Raw genomic sequence first — 15,512 nt, forward strand, 5'->3', positions numbered from 1 at the left:
ATGGATTTCCCTGCCACAGTCTGAGTGCATTTAATGCATTTGATGAAGTTGCGTCTCTGGCCTATGACAGCTTATTCCACAATCAACAAGTTAACCACTGCCTTCACTCTTGTTATCTTATTGCTGCTGAGGAACACGATTACTCCTCACTTAATGGGACTAAAGTGGTTTGGAACCAATTAAGCTAGTTTAACACCATAATGGATGGAACTGTAAAAGCAATCTGCCTTAAACCACTTTAGGCCCATTGACTTCAATTGGTTTTAAATTCAATTACTCCGGCTGCATTTTGGGTTTGAATGGAAGTGTTAATCTTTCCGGGGAGATAGCAGGGAAAGCGTTTAGCACCTGAAAGAGTTTTACATTCACTAATCCAGCAAAGGGATTTAAAGTTAGAGTCCCGGCTGCTTTGCTTAGGTGTGTGGTGTTTGTGGTAGGCATGTAAGTTTCATCAATGATTGGTTATTTATTTGATTGATTTATATCCTGGTCTTCCCCACTGCAGAACACCTCACAACATTATAAATGAATAAATTTATGATACAATGATACAATTTATTTTAATTGAGGCTAAAGCCATCCTAAGTAGAGTTAAACCTGTCCAAGCTTTAGAGATGCCTGTTCCTCTATACCAGGGGTAGGGAACCTTTAACACTCAAAGAGCCATTTGGACCCGTTTTCCACGGGAAAAGAAAACACTTGGAGCCGCAAATAATTTTTGACATTTAAAATAAAGATAACACTGTATATATTGGGCTTTTTTACCTTTTACTCCACTCATTCTGAGAAGTGCATGGATGCACCCGCCCTGCTGCCTGCAGGGCGGGCAAGGATGGGGCCAGCGGCTTGGCCTTGCCGGCCGCCGAGAAAGCGCCCGCCCCGCTCAAACAAGGCGGGCGAGAGGGGAAGCCCGTGACACTGCCCAGCCGGCCGCGGGCAATTGGTGCGCCCGCTCTGCTGCCTGCAAGGATGAAGCCGGCGGCTCGGCCTCGCCAGCCACCGGTAAAGCGCCCGCCCCACTCCAACGGGGTGGGCGAGAGGGGAAGCGCGCGGCCCAGCCGGCCGTGGGCAATTGGTGCGCCCGCCCTGCTGCATACAGGGCAAGCAAGGATGAAGCCGCCGGCTCGGCTCGTGGAGCTGCAGTGCAAGGGCAGAAGAGCCGCATGCGGCTCTTGAGCCGCAGGTTCCCTACCCCTGCTCTATACAGTACTCAGGAGTAATGCTTATTGTCTTGTGAAAATAGGTAGAAATAACAGGGAAAAGAGAATGTGAGAATGCTGCAAACTTTCTTTTAGAAATAATGAAAGGGTAATAGCCTTTTTTAAAAAAAAAGTTCTATATACACCATATATTTCTGTAGTTTTTGTTTGCTGAGGACTTTGTTCCTTTTTTACCTTTAAATGCCAATAAAGCTTCTTCTTGTTGTGGTTGTTAACAAGGAAAAGAGTGGTGGACAAGCTTCTACAATAAACACTACTTTGTATTGGCAGGGATAAGTGGTTCCCCTTCCCCTTTAAACACAGGAGCCATTCAAAACCAAGACGCCTCAAACTCCTTCCCCATGTTACTCTGATCGTCTTAACCTCGTGGACACAAGCTCTGCTTCCATGTTACAGTGAACATTTTGACTGTATCTGTCTATACCAGTTTGCAAGAAGGAGACTTAGTTTAAATTTGAATGAAGTTACACCATTTAGGCTTCTGCAAATAGAGAGACTTGTTTTAGGTATGACTATTCCCAGGTGCCAGGGTATCTCACAAGAGGGCCTTGATGGGTTTTGAGTGGCACATATTTCTCTCTGTCATATGTGATGGGTTTCTTTTGATGTAGTTACCGACGCAACTTTGAAAATCCTACAAGACCATTGATTTTTGCTCAGTCACATGCCCTTCTCCTAATGCTGAAGGTCTCCACGTTCCTTTGAATAAAATTATTTATTTATTTTATTTCTGTGTGTTGGTCTGTGCGTTCTGGCGAGTTTGCAGCAAGATACACTCCTGCAAGGGTGTTGTTTCATTCTAGTTTTATTTACTCTTGTGCTCCGGCGAGGGCACCTTTTCTTTTACTGCTCTATTAGTTTTATTTACAAAAAAGGCTCTTGGGCCCCTTCTGCACATGCCGAATAAGGCACTTTCAATCCACTTTCACAATTGTTTGCTAGTGGACTTTGCTATTCCGCACAGTCAAATACAGCGGCAAAGTGGATTGAAAGTGCATTATTCTGCATATGCGGAAGGGGCCTTGGATGGTCCAAGCTTTGGCTGGGCAGCATCCTCAAACTGCGCGCTCCTAACATTTAGAACCAGTACCTGGACAAACGGTTTCAATCGCCTGCTCGGCTGGACACGCGTTGAACGTAACGTGAGAACTACTCAACGCGCGTATAAAAGAAAAAGGTCAAGGGCAGATCCCCTGTGCAACAGAGTTCGCCGCGACTTGTGAACAGAGCTACATTATCCAGGAGGGACGGGCGCCTTCATCCTCCTCCCCAAACAGCCTTTCATTCATAATTTTTAAAAAAGCTTCCGGATTGTTAGTGCAAAACTGCGCTCCAGCCGCGGACTTCACTGTGATTGGCCAATCGGGGGCTGCGGCCGGGCCAATGGGAGCAGGGCGCGCGCGCGGGAACTACAACTTGCGGGACCTTGAAAGGGGAGCCCTGTCCGGAGCCGCGCGCCGTTTTTAAGCTGCATTGGGCAGGCCGGAGTTTTGCTTTGCTGCGACATGGTGCGGACCAAGGCCGACTGCGGGGGGACCGGAGGAGCTTATCGGAAAGGTGGGGCGGGGTCGTCATCCTTATCTGCGTGAACGGAGGAGACTGCAGCAAATGCAAAAGTTCAAAGCGGGGGTTGGCGGGTCTGCCTTGCAAGGGCGGTTTTATTTATGATGAATTTTGGGAAGCTAAACCACAGAGACCAGGACAGCTTAGTAAACACAAGGCTTCTGTTTGGGGTTTAAAGTCCTTTACATGTTGAATTGGGAGTGGAATCTCATTGACTGCAGTAGGACTTACTTTTTAGTAAGTATGAACAAGACTGCGTTGTCAGGGCGTGAAATCTGGGATGGAAAAGCTTGATTTTTTTTGCTTTGAGACCTATTTGTGGTTTGCAGCCTGAGGGGGTTACTTCAGAGGTGGGATCCAACCAGCTCTCACCACTTCTCTAGAAGTGGTTACTAATTTTTTCTGAGTGCTGAGAAAGGGTTATTAAAGCAACCTCCCTGCCCAATAGGGACTGGAGGTGAGTGTGTGAGGTGGCGCCACTGTTTGAATCCCACCACCATCGGAACCTGTTATTAAAAATTTTGGATTCCACCACTGAGTTACTTCCCAGTTTGAACAAGGCCCCCATTGCAAAATAATAGTGCAGTATTTTATTTTTTTTAATCCAGTACTCTTAAAGTGTTCAATCTCATGACTGGCCCAAATGTATTCTACATTACCTTGAAGATTTAGAGTACCCCCTAGTTGATAGAATGCTGTAACTGTTAGTTATTCATGTTTGCACAACCCTCAATGTTTTGTAACTTGTGCATGTTTCTAACATCCCTGTTTTCACATCTTTATTTCCTCTGTGGGCTGTCTTCAGTAAGTGTAGTCTTATCGCTGACTATACCGAAGCTCAGCCCTTGTATATTGATCGCTGAGATTTAAAAACAAAAGAACAAGCCAGCTGGATCAGACCAAAGTCCATCTAGTCCAGCTCTCTGCTATTCGCAGTGGCCCACCAGGTGCCTTTGGGAGCTCACATGTAGGATGTGGACGCACTGGCCTTCTGAGGCTGTTGCTCCCGATCACCTGGTCTGTTAAGGCATTTGCAATCTCAGATCAAGGAGGATCAAGATTGGTAGCCATAAATCGACTTCTCCTCCATAAATCTGTCCAAGCCCCTTTTAAAGCTATCCAGGTGAGTGGCCATCACCACCTCCTGTGGCAGCATATTCCAAACACCAATCGCACGTTGCGTGAAGAAGTGTTTCCTTTTATTAGTCCTAATTCTTCCCCCCAGCATTTTCAATGGATGCCCCCTGGTTCTAGTATTGTGAGAAAGAGTGAAAAATGTCTCTCTGTCAACATTTTCTACCCCATGCATAATTTTGTAGACTTCAATCATATCCCCCCTCAGCCGCCTCCTCTCCAAACTAAAGAGTCCCAAACGCTGCAGCCTCTCCTCATAGGGAAGGTGCCCCAGTCCCTCAATCATCCTTGTTGCCCTTCTCTGCACTTTTTCTATCTCCTCAATATCCTTTTTGAGATGCGGCGACCCCTTTCACTCACAATTTCACTCACAATTTACACTAGTACCCCGCCATTTATGAGCTAAATTCTGATTTTGCATATGGGAGAAATTATGTTAACCTGGAAGTCCTTCACCACTTAATGTTCTTGCTGTTTTAGTGGTGGCCGCCAGGGCTCCTCGGAAGGTATTAGGCTCCAGTAGGTGTAATGTGGATTCCTCACCTTCTTCACGGAAAGGTAAGTGCGTTTGCAGCCAGCATTTGCTGATTTAGGTAATGAGGATGTCTTGTTTGCAAGGACACAGCACCTTGGTGAATTTGTAGTTGCTGACCTCCCTCGTCAAAGAAAGTTGCTGGCAGCATGTATTCGTTTCAGCATCAACAGAATAGGAAATATTGTCCACAGCAGTAGCTGTTCTGTGCACGCCATGAGTTCAAAAGACAGCCAAATCATTAGCATCGACTCAGTTTATAACAATGTTTTTGCATTGTTAATCCCCTTGGGATCTTTTAAATGTACATAGATTGTTCATGGCTCAACAACTATTGCAAAAAGTACAGCGGAGAGAGGACAAGTCAACTTAACACCGCTCAGACTTTTGATTAGGACTGATAGAAAATCAGACCTAGCTAATCCTGCCAAAGAATCGCACTTAAATAATTTTTGCCCAGCTAAGAAAACCATCACCGAAACCAAAGGCTTTGAGAGCGGCTAGTAAGAATTTAGGTTCTACACAAGAGAAATATAAAGGCCTGTTCAAACTTGTTATTAATTGCATATTGAATTAAATTACAGATTTCCCATTTTGCTTAGGAATAAAACCAGTTTGGTCACTGTCTGTGTGCTTTGAGATTATTTGTGCCAAATGAGAGACCTGTGTCTCATTAAGATCTTAAAATAATTATTTTGCTTGCTTCAGCAGCCCGTATATTAAAATTGGAATGATAATAATTATTTCATCATATTATAGGCCTACAATCAGATTCTTTACCATCTTTTCCCAGCTTTAAATACAGTTTTACCTGTAGTCCAAGAAACTAGCATATCTTTTGTAATACATTTCATTTCTTGCTGTGCTGTAAATAATGGAGGAAACTATGAGGCCTGTTGGCTGTAGAAATCTGACTACAAACCATCTGAAAAGACAGCATGGTCTGTATGAATATCCTACAAAATAATGGCTGCAACGGTTTCTATGAATAATATCTCTTGGTTTGTAGAAACTGCAACTACAAGGGAGTGGGTACACCTTACGGATGATTTTTAAACACCCTTTGTACTACTGGGAATATATATATATATATATATACACACACACATACACATATCTATATAAAAATCTATCAGTGTGTTTTTCTGCTGACAGGTAATCTCCCAAACTACTGGACCGATTGCTTTGAAATTTTCACACAACGTCGCATTCGCGTGCGGCCAGGTTTCCATACCGTTTCCACACCTCCTGTTGTGTACATGTCACAACTGTGCCAGTTATTGTGCACATGCCACACCTGTGACAGTTGGAACCACAGTTCTGTTCCGCAATAGCGCCATCTGCTGGCTGTCAAAGCAACAACCTCTGCTACAAGGGAAACAACCATGCCTTCCTTGAAAACCACTGCCATCTGGAGTGAAAGGGATGGGGCGGGCCATCTGGACATGGCCCACCCACCCTAGCGGAGGAAGGGGAAGGTGAGGGAGGGTCCGGGGGTTTGCTGGACCAAACGCTCTGAAATTTGAACACAACGTAGCTCATGCCTCCCAGCGTGTTTTACACTAGATAATTTGCAAGGGAAGGGAGTGAAAGGGACAGGACTAGCCACCTGCACATGGCCCACCCACCCTAGCAGAGGAAGGGGAATGTTAGGGAGGGACCAGCCGGGTTGCCATGTAAGGGAACGGGAGAGAGGGAGGGGAGCGAGGGGCCCCTTGCCCTTCCCCTCCCTTGCAAGCATTGTGCAATGACACATGTTCGAACCGTTCATTTCCCCTTTTCTTTCTTTTCCACTTCACCAGACTCAGCCACAGCAACACGTGGCCGAGCCCGCTAGTGTGTGTGTGTGTGTACACACACACATACATATATATGTATACACACATATACATACATACATATATATATACATATAATATATATATATACACACACATATATTACTGTGGGCAAAAATTCCCACTAGTAATAAGAACCTCCATATTTCACTAGCCAGATATGTGGTCACTTGTTTCATAAATCAGGTCCCAGTCTTGGGCTAGAAATGTGTGTTTTATATTTGCGGCAGTGATGTATTCTCAAATATTTTTTTTTGCAGCTGAAAGCAAGTATGCAGGGGGCAATCCAGTCTGTGTGAGGCCCACCCCACCGTGGCAGAAAGGAATCGGAGAGTTCTTCAGTCAGTCCTCAAAGCATTCAGAGAAAGAGAACCAGGTCTCTGATGAGGAACCAGGATGTAGTGGAATAGGAAAGCGTCGGAGAAAGTAAGAATGGCTTCACCATATTACTGTCAGGGAAAAATATGGAGCCACCTGGTTGCTGCTCCCTTCACGGAGAAGGCCAGAGATGCCTACTGTTGCAAGCGAAGGGAGTACAAAGGAATGAAGGAAGACTCAGAAACCCAAAGAGGCCCCAGACATTAAGCACACACTGACGATTACCCTTTTTAGCCATGTCTGATGTTCAGTTGCTCAGAGAGCATCCATTTAAGAACATAAGAACAAGCCAGCTGGATCAGACCAGAGTCCATCTAGTCCAGCTCTCTGCTGCTCGCAGTGGCCCACCAGGTGCCTTTGGGAGCTCACATGCAGGAGGTGAAAGCAATGGCCTTCTGCGGCTGTTGCTCCCGAGCACCTGGATTGTTAAGGCATTTGCAATCTCAGATCAAAGAGGATCAAGATTGGTAGCCATAAATCGACTTCTCCTCCATAAATCTGTCCAAGCCCCTTTTAAAGCTATCCAGGTTAGTGGCCATCACCACCTCCTGTGGCAGCATATTCCAAACACCAACCACACGTTGTTTCTCCCTTTCCTAATTAATGTAATGACAAGCATTGATAGACTTCTGGTATGAGATGAACATTTGACAACGTTTTTCAGTCACAAAAAAAAAATTCTGACCAGTAACGACTGCCTGGTAAAGAACCTTTCTGTGTACCTGAAGAAGGGACTCTAGTCTGTGCCACTTTATATAGGAATAAAATGTTAGTCTTTAAACTTCCACAAGGCGGTTTTTCCTGCAACAGATTAATACAATTGTCCCAGTGGAATTATTCCAGCCTTTGAGGAGATAATGGTTACTGGAAATATGGTTGTATTCCTCATGTCTGGAACGTAAGACTGTCTCAAAGAAGTCTCCCTTCGTTCTTTTCTTTAAGAGGGGGGTTGTTAGTTTCCAGGCAATTATCTGGGCTAGGCAATCTAGCCGTGACTTCCCAGTGAAGGCTGAATCACAAGCTCTGAAATGCTGATGTGGTTTTCCCCAAGCTTATCTGACTTAATCAGTACATTAGCAAGGAGGAAAAGTTCCTGGCATTCACTTTCAAATGTGTGGCTTCAGGTCATTTTTCACACCACAGAGGTGTCTCGGGATGGAAATGAGCCATCTGGGTTTGCACTCTCCTCCCAGAAGAATTTTATACCTTCTGGGCGTGTCATTTCCAAATCTGTTTAAAACTCATTTTGAGATAAAAGCAGAGGTGGGATCCAGCAGGTTCTCACAGGTTCCCGAGAGTAGGTTACTAATTATTCGCGTGTGCCGAGAAGGGGTTACTAATTGGTGATTTTGCCGCGTGATTTTTGGCTTAGTTACGCCCCTCCTCTCAGCAGTAGCGCGCAGAACTTGAAGCAGTCTAGCAGGAGGTGCACCGGCGTGCGTGGCAGCCTGCGCCTGCGTGCAATCGTTTCCTGCCCAAGGACCTGCGCAGCAGCTGCGTCCTTGCCACAGCCCCGCCCAGGAATGCCCCGCCCCCAGAACCCTAACCGACAATGCCCCCATCGTGCCCCACCCAGCCCCATTGGCGCTACGCCACAGTTTGAATCCCACCACCATGGGAACCTGTTACTAAAATTTTTGGATCCCACCACTGGTGCGGGGTATAAAGCACTGGCAAGTTGCAGTCTGCTTATGGTGACCCCCAGCAAAGGGCTTTCAAGGCAATTCAGAAGCAGAAGTGATCTGTCATTGCTTTGTGGTGGGTTTTCCGGGCTGCGTGGCCGTGGTCTGGTAGATCTTGTTCCTAACGTTTCGCCTGCATCTGTGGCCGGCATCTTCAGAGGTGTTAGGAACAAGATCTACCAGACCACGGTTCTCTTTGCCCTGGCGGCTAGGAAATTACGAGCAAAGTATTTAAAGCGCTGTTTGAACTGATGTTCCAAAGTACTGGAGGTTAACTTAGACTAGATGAAGAAGCTGCAAAAACATCTGACGTGGAAAGTATTTGATGGGGCATTTTAATTTAGAGATTGCCGAATACAAATAATTTATATTTTAATGTAAAACTAAGTTATTGTTTTAATTTAAATGTTTTAACTGCATGTATCTCTGTATTGTTACAGCCAATGGCTCAAACAATAAATACTTGACGGACTACCAGACCACGGCCACACAGCCCGGGAAACCCACCACAACCAGTTGAATCCGGCCGTGAAAGCCTTCGACAATACATTGTCATTGCTTTCTCTCTGCACAGTATTATGGTCTCCCAATCAGCAACCCTGCCTATTTTCTGAGATCTGACTGGGCTTTACAATGTCACATTCCCTCCTGCACTTAATTTTAGCCTCCTTTAGGGTCAGGAAGGAATTTCCCTCTAAGCTGGATGGATCAGGGTTTCGAGTCCTTACTGTGAGCATAGAGCAGGGGTCACTAGAAGAGTGGGGATGTAGTTGTGAACTTTCCTGTGTTATGCAACAGGTTGGACTACATGACCTTTGAGGTCCCTTCCAACTCCATGTTTCTCTGTTTCCTTCTAAATGGGGCAATTGCAAATGCTTTAGCAGACCAGGTACTCTAGCAGTGGTGGCGAACCTTTGGCACTCCAGATGTTATGGACTACAGTTCCCATCAGCCCCTGCCAGCATGACCAATTGACCGTGCTGCCAGTGGCTGATGGGAATTGTAGTCCATAACATCTGGAGTGCCAAAGGTTCGCCACCACGGCTTTAGAGGGTTAGGGTTTAAATGCTTTAGCAGACCAGGAAGCAGCAGCGGCAAAAGACCATTGCTTTCACATCCTGCACGTGAGCTCCCAAAGGCATCTGGTGGGCCATTGTGAGTAGCAGAGTGTTAGACTAGATCAGGGGTCTGCAACCCACGGCTCCGGAGCTGCATGCGGCTCTTTCAGCCTTATAGTGTGGCTCCGCATGGCCTGGAGGTCAGAGGGTAGCATGGGTGTGTCCCTCCAGGAAAGGTGAGTGAAGGGGCCAAACTGGAGGTGGCTCTGTGCGGAGCCACCTCTCTGGCTCAGTAGATCTTCGGGGCTGTGGAAAACGGGTCCAAATGGTTCTTTGGGTGGTAAAGGTTGCTGACCCCTGGACTAGATGGACTCTGGTCTGATCCAGCAGGCTCTTTCTCATGTTCTTAATTATTCAAACACTGCAGTCCTACGTTAGAGCTATTCCACTGTATGGCTGTTGATTTCAGACGGGGTAAACTCAGCATAGGATTGAACTGTGAATGTAGCTTATTAGAAATATGGAAACACTGAGTGACTTCTAAAATAGATGCAGGAAATTCAAAAAGATAGCTGGAGGGGGGGAGTGTAGAATGTAGCCACATATACTAGCAGTATGCAGCTCCTGAATTTTTCCTGCCACGGCTCCATCTATTTTTTTTTATTTGTGGTGTCTGGCCTGTGATGTTGAGCATGCAGACAAGAAATGTCTACCCCATTTCAAAAATAGCCCGGAGTGCAATCTTAACAGCGCTGCTACATTGTTGTGGACAACAGATTCAGTTTGTAATCTGCACTACACGTCCAGCGTTGTGACCAACGGTCATTTGTAGCATACAGTATTATAATGCTACTTTGCTGGGCAAAATGGTTGGGTATGTTTGTGGAGGACAGTGGCATGGTGGGCTAGGCAGAAGACGTTCTGGCAATTGGGTAGGAAGGAGGAGGAGCTATTTAAATGTAGCACAGACCTCTGTTTCTGCAAGGTTCCCCTTCCCTTTGAAAACGAGTCCTGAGTGAACATTATTTTAAAATATTTGGGATTCAGTGTGTCAGACTCCGGTCCAAAATAAAGAAACTGTAGCTGCAAGCCGTAGATTTTATTAGGAAACCAAAGAGTAACAATCGGTAGACACTTCTGAAAGCCACATATCGAGCAGGAGCTAAAATCCCCAATGTCCTCCCCCCACCCTCCGCTTGCAAAACGGCACCAACCTCCCCCCCCCTTCCCACAGGATCAAAGCGAAAGTACAAAGGGAACAAAAACACTTCACACTTAGAAGGATGTGGACTAAACCAGGCCCCGAGGCCAGAGAGGAGATTGCTGACACGGGGTGCCAGCCAGCATCCCTCATTTGACCCCCCCCCCCCATGACAGGAGGATGCCATGCTGACACAGCGATTCCCCAATAGCTGGAGGGCTTTTCAACCAGAGTAGAAGAAGATTTATACCCCCCTTTCTCTCCTGTAGGAGACTCAAAGGGGCTTACAATCTCCTTGCCCTTCCCCCCCTCACAACAAACACCCTGTGAAGTGGGTGGGGCTGAAAGAGCTCCAAAGAACTGTGACTAGCCCAAGGTCACCCAGCTGGCCGTGTGTGGGAGTCCACAGGCTAATCTGAATTCCCCAGATAAGCCTCCACAGCTCAGGCGGCAGAGCGGGGAATCAAACCCGGTTCCTCCAGATTAGAATGCACCTGCTCTTAACCACTCCGCCACTGCTGCTCCTGTGTATTAATACTGCTGAGTATTAATGGTACTGCTTTTTTCTTTTCTACAGAGCCATTCCTCTGCCCCCTTGCACTGCTGAGCAGGACGTCTCTGACGATGACCACATATAAGCCTCTCCCTGTTAACAGATTGTGCCATCTTCTGTGCAACGTATCTTTGTGTGTACACATCTGTGTATATATACATGGTCTGAGTATTGGGTCTTTTCAAAGCACGGAAGACCTGACTTGGTTGACTTCAAACGTTCTCAACTGAAAACTTGAACGCCAACAAGCAAAGTTGGGAGAGCTTGTCAGGCCTAGAAGATAGCAGCCAATATGATAAGGGGCGTTCTTTGTCATAAGTGGTGTTTCTCTACGTACTTGTTAAACTTCTGTGCCATAAAGTATTAACTATTAAAATTTTTATACAAAGCTAAAGGGTTCTTTTGTTGATGTTTAACTTGGGTGATGGGTACTGCCTTTCCTTTCTGGGGCTGAGAAGTCTGAACTGAAATCCTAGGACTACACAAAAGAAGATAGACTGCTTTCACTTAAATAAGTGCTTGCAAAGTGATTGTAGGTAGTACTGATTCCAATGCTGATAAGCCAGATTATGGTACAGATAAAGTAAGAACTATTGATGGCACCATTAGAAACGTGATACCTACAAACAATGTTTTTCTTCCAGCGAGAATCTGAAATGTTTACTTCATGCAAATGTGTAGTTTCTAACACTTCTACAAAATACTAGATACTCAATCTGCATATAATAAACATCTAATGAGTATATTATATTCTAATTGCCAGCCAGCTGTCTGGAAGAATATGGTAGTTTGGGATTGCTGTTGGGTGTCTGGGGACGGCTGCTGGGAAGATGCCAGACTTACTGGCAGTTTGAAGCCACCAGGCAGAGTGCTACAAAATCCTTGGTTTGATCTAAAATTACACACATGTGGAAGCTGAGAAAAACAGCTGTGTTAATTATACTTGTAACCTGTAATAAAGACATCCAAGAGTGGAATCCAAGACTTTAGGAAATAATACTGGAAGGGGAAGACAATTAGAATTCTGAACAAACGGAGTAGCCCAAGGTCACCCAGCAGGAAGGTCAGAGTGGGCAATAAAACCCAGGTCTCCAACTTAGCATCCACCTACTTTTAACCACTGACATTAAATTTTTTTTTAAAAGGCAGCCAACAGTAGAATGACAGTTGCCCAAGACTTGTAAACTTGTGTTACTCTGAAAGCCATTTGTGCAAGTTAGGTGTGAAGTGAAGTCTTACTGTTAGGTATGGAGTATAACCCCAGCTAACAGGCTCGACTTCTTTAGCAACCCTCTTCCCATAGTGCAGATGGCTGGAGACTTGAGGAGTCAGGAAAACTAATGCGGGAACAAAATCTGGTCCATTCTACTTATAATTTATTACATTTATACCCCGCCCACTCCAGGTTGAGGTCGGACTCGGCCGTTTACAATAGAATTTAAAGCACAATATCAATAATGCAAAAGGCTGGTCTAATATGGCTTTGGGGAAAGGCTGCACCTTAGCCTCTCAAATGCAACATTTTGGGGTAACGAGATCCAAAAGGAACCCGAGATCCAAAAGGAACCATCACCCAAATGAAAGTTTAATTGCATGGCATGTCTTGCCTGGGCCCCTTCCACACATGCAGAATAATGCATTTTCAATCCGGTTTCAATGCCCTTTGCAGCTAGATTTTTCTGTGCGAAATAGCCAAACCCACTTGCAAACAATTGTGAAAGTGGACTGGAAGTGCATTATTCTGCACGTGCGGAAGGGGCCTTACACTTTCCTCCTCCTGCCCCATTCTCCTCCTTTCCCCACCCTCTATTGTTCCTGGTGGGCTCGGCTTCCATCGAGGCGCAGCAGGAACCAGAGTCACGCTAACCCCCCCGCTTCCTGTCACATCACGTGACCCCCTCTCAGGGCTGCCCCCCACGAATTCACTTCCGCCTAGCAACTGAACGCGGTTGCTAAGGCGCCTCCGTGGCGGCCCTGACCCGGAAGTGGCCGCGCGACCGCGACGGATAGGGCTCCGGCTGGCGAGTGGGCGGGCCCGCGCGAAGCGCTTCCGGGTGGCGCGCCCCCCTTTCTCCTCCCTGCTCCTCCCGTCGGAGCTCGATCGCAGGAGCCGGGTTCGCGCCCCCAGCCTGCCCCCGCCGGGAGAAGCGGCCCCAACTCGGGACGGTCGTTCATAGGCGGCGATGGGGGCCGCGCCTCGAGGGCGGGAGGCGAGCGGGAGGTCGCGCCGTGCTGTGACTCGCCTCCTCGCTTTTGCGCTCGTCTGAACGGGGGAGCACGCGTGTCGGCGCTTCCGTTCAGGGAAGAGCAGAAGAGAAACCGGCTTGTGTCTCCCCCGCCCGCTTCCTCCCCCTCCCCCCGCCCCCTCCATCCCGGAGCTCCCCAGCCATGCACCGGCCCGCGCCCCGGGGTCCCGCGGGCGGCCTGCAGGTCTTGGCAGACTCGCTTCCAGTGGCGACCCGTTCCCCAGGCCCCCGATCGAGGCGCGCCAGGAAAGCGCTGAGAAGCTGCGAACGGCGGAGGACGCGCCGCTGACCGGCCGGGGAGAGCTTGGCAAGTAAAAGGCTCCCGCCTCTCCTGTAGCAGCCCTGCCTTTTCCTCTTTCGGTGCCGTTGGGTTAAGATCCGCAGGCGATGGAGGGGGGTGCTTTCAAGAGGGGTGCTTGCCTCGTGCGGGAATCGGGGCCATGCTTGTGCTTGTCTCAGCCTTCAGACATTGGGCAGCTGCTGTGGATAGCTATCCAGTATTCTTGGGGTGCGGGTTGAGCCCATTTGGCCCCGTTCCCAACCTTCACTTGGCGGTGGGGCAAGCCCACAGGAGTTTGGGATGGGGTGCAGTTGTGGGGTGGGGGCGTTGTGGCCCCAAAGTGCGGACCCCAGCATGTGGCGCCTGGGGCTCCTGCCCCTCCACGCCCATCTCTATGTATGCCAGTGTGGGTGCCTTGTTGTTGCTTATTTGTTGGACTGACGCTCCACTTCTTCCCCCAGGGTGCACGCAAAGTAGGCGACAACTTCCTTTCACCGTTTTGTCCTCACAGTAGCCCCAGGAAGTAGGCTAGGGCGGAGAGCAAGTCCAAAGTCATTCTGGCAGGGCGTGGATTTGAACCTGGGTCTCACAGGTCAGCCTTGCCCACTCTGGACGGCAGCCATTCTCCACGGTGTCAGGATATGATCCTTGGCATCACTGCCGTCCAATTCTTTTAATGGGAGAGTGAGCCTGGCTGCCCAGCTGGTGTTCTTAATGGTGCCCGTGGGTACCTTGTTGGTGATCTTTGCCATATACCAGTGGTGGCGAACCTATGGCACTCCAGATGTTAATGGACTACAATTCCCATCAGCCCCTGCCAGCATGGCCAAGGACTGATGGGAATTGTAGTCCATTAATATCTGGAGTGCCATAGGTTCGCCACCACGGCCCTATACTGTATCTGATGAAGTTAGATTTGACTTGCAAATGCATACCTGGAAAACTTTGTATGGGAGGGGCTACTGGACCTGAATTCTGTTGTGTGTGTGATACAGGGAAACAATAATCCGCCCATTTGCGTTAAGCTCGTTGACTTGCAATTTCGGTGTGTGTGTGAATGAAGAGGTCCCTCTCCTCTTCAGTTTTGGAAGTTTAAATGTGTTCCGGAGCACTCTCCTTTTAGAGCCTTCATAATATCGACGCAGACCTTGATTCTTCTTATAGGAAGCCAAGCTGAGCAATTTACAGCGAAGCTACACCAAAGGAGCCAGGAGATTTCCCCCCACTTCCTTTTGCCCTTAGCCCCTTGACTGCATTGTTTCCCTACTTTGAGTTTTGGTGATTCAATTCACAATATGCAGCAGTTTTTACTATTACGTTTTGTACCTGGAGATCTGAGCCTTGAATTCCATTGTGTTTCTGGCTGCTTTCATTCCTGCTTTTAATTGGTCCAGTGGAGTCAAGGAACTTCATTGTACTATGAAAGAGGTTTTGATGTGTGCAATTTGTTTCTTCTCTCCACCTCAGCATTTTCAAAGCAGCTTTGTGAGATGGTTTAAGTTGAAAAATAGGAGTGTGTGTGTGTGTGAATGTGCATCTGTGAAGCCAGCGTGGTGTAGTGGTTAAGAGCAGGTGCACTCTAATCTGGAGAACCGGGTTGGATTCCCCGTTCTGCCACTTGAGCTGTGGAGGCTTATCTGGGGAACCAGATTAGCTTGTGCACTCCCAACACACGCCAGCTGGGTGACCTTGGGCTAGTCCAGGGGTAGGGAACCTGTGGCTCTCCAGATGTTCAGGAACTACAATTCCCAATCAGCCCCTACCAGCATGGCCAATTGGCCATGCTGACAGAGGCTGATGGGAATTGTAGTTCCTGAACATCTGGAG

At 47.5% G+C, this 15,512-nt stretch overlaps 1 protein-coding gene across 1 annotated transcript; it reads left to right on the forward strand.

Moving 5' to 3' along the window:
* The first annotated feature begins 2,635 nt into the window (after positions 1 to 2,635).
* On the forward strand, positions 2,636 to 11,553 carry PCLAF (PCNA clamp associated factor). Its single transcript, XM_048519653.1, has 4 exons — positions 2,636 to 2,777; positions 4,398 to 4,475; positions 6,548 to 6,713; positions 11,184 to 11,553. Exons 1-4 carry the CDS (start codon positions 2,726 to 2,728, stop codon positions 11,242 to 11,244), a joined length of 357 nt encoding a protein of 118 aa, XP_048375610.1. The 5' UTR covers positions 2,636 to 2,725; the 3' UTR covers positions 11,245 to 11,553.
* Positions 11,554 to 15,512: the final 3,959 nt, after the last annotated feature.

Source organism: Sphaerodactylus townsendi, linkage group LG17, assembly GCF_021028975.2.
Source record: "Sphaerodactylus townsendi isolate TG3544 linkage group LG17, MPM_Stown_v2.3, whole genome shotgun sequence".
In the NCBI taxonomy this organism is placed as follows: domain Eukaryota; kingdom Metazoa; phylum Chordata; class Lepidosauria; order Squamata; family Sphaerodactylidae; genus Sphaerodactylus; species Sphaerodactylus townsendi.

What these genes read in the sequence shown, in the direction of transcription:
- PCLAF (XM_048519653.1), top strand. Translation starts at nt 2,726, where the DNA reads ATGGTGCGGACCAAGGCCGACTGCGGGGGGACCGGAGGAGCTTATCGG. An exon ending in CTCACCTTCTTCACGGAAAG is followed by an intron (nt 4,476 to 6,547) that starts GTAAGTGCGTTT and finishes TTTTTTTTGCAG; the next exon opens with CTGAAAGCAAGTATGCAGGG. An exon ending in ATAGGAAAGCGTCGGAGAAA is followed by an intron (nt 6,714 to 11,183) that starts GTAAGAATGGCT and finishes TCTTTTCTACAG; the next exon opens with AGCCATTCCTCTGCCCCCTT.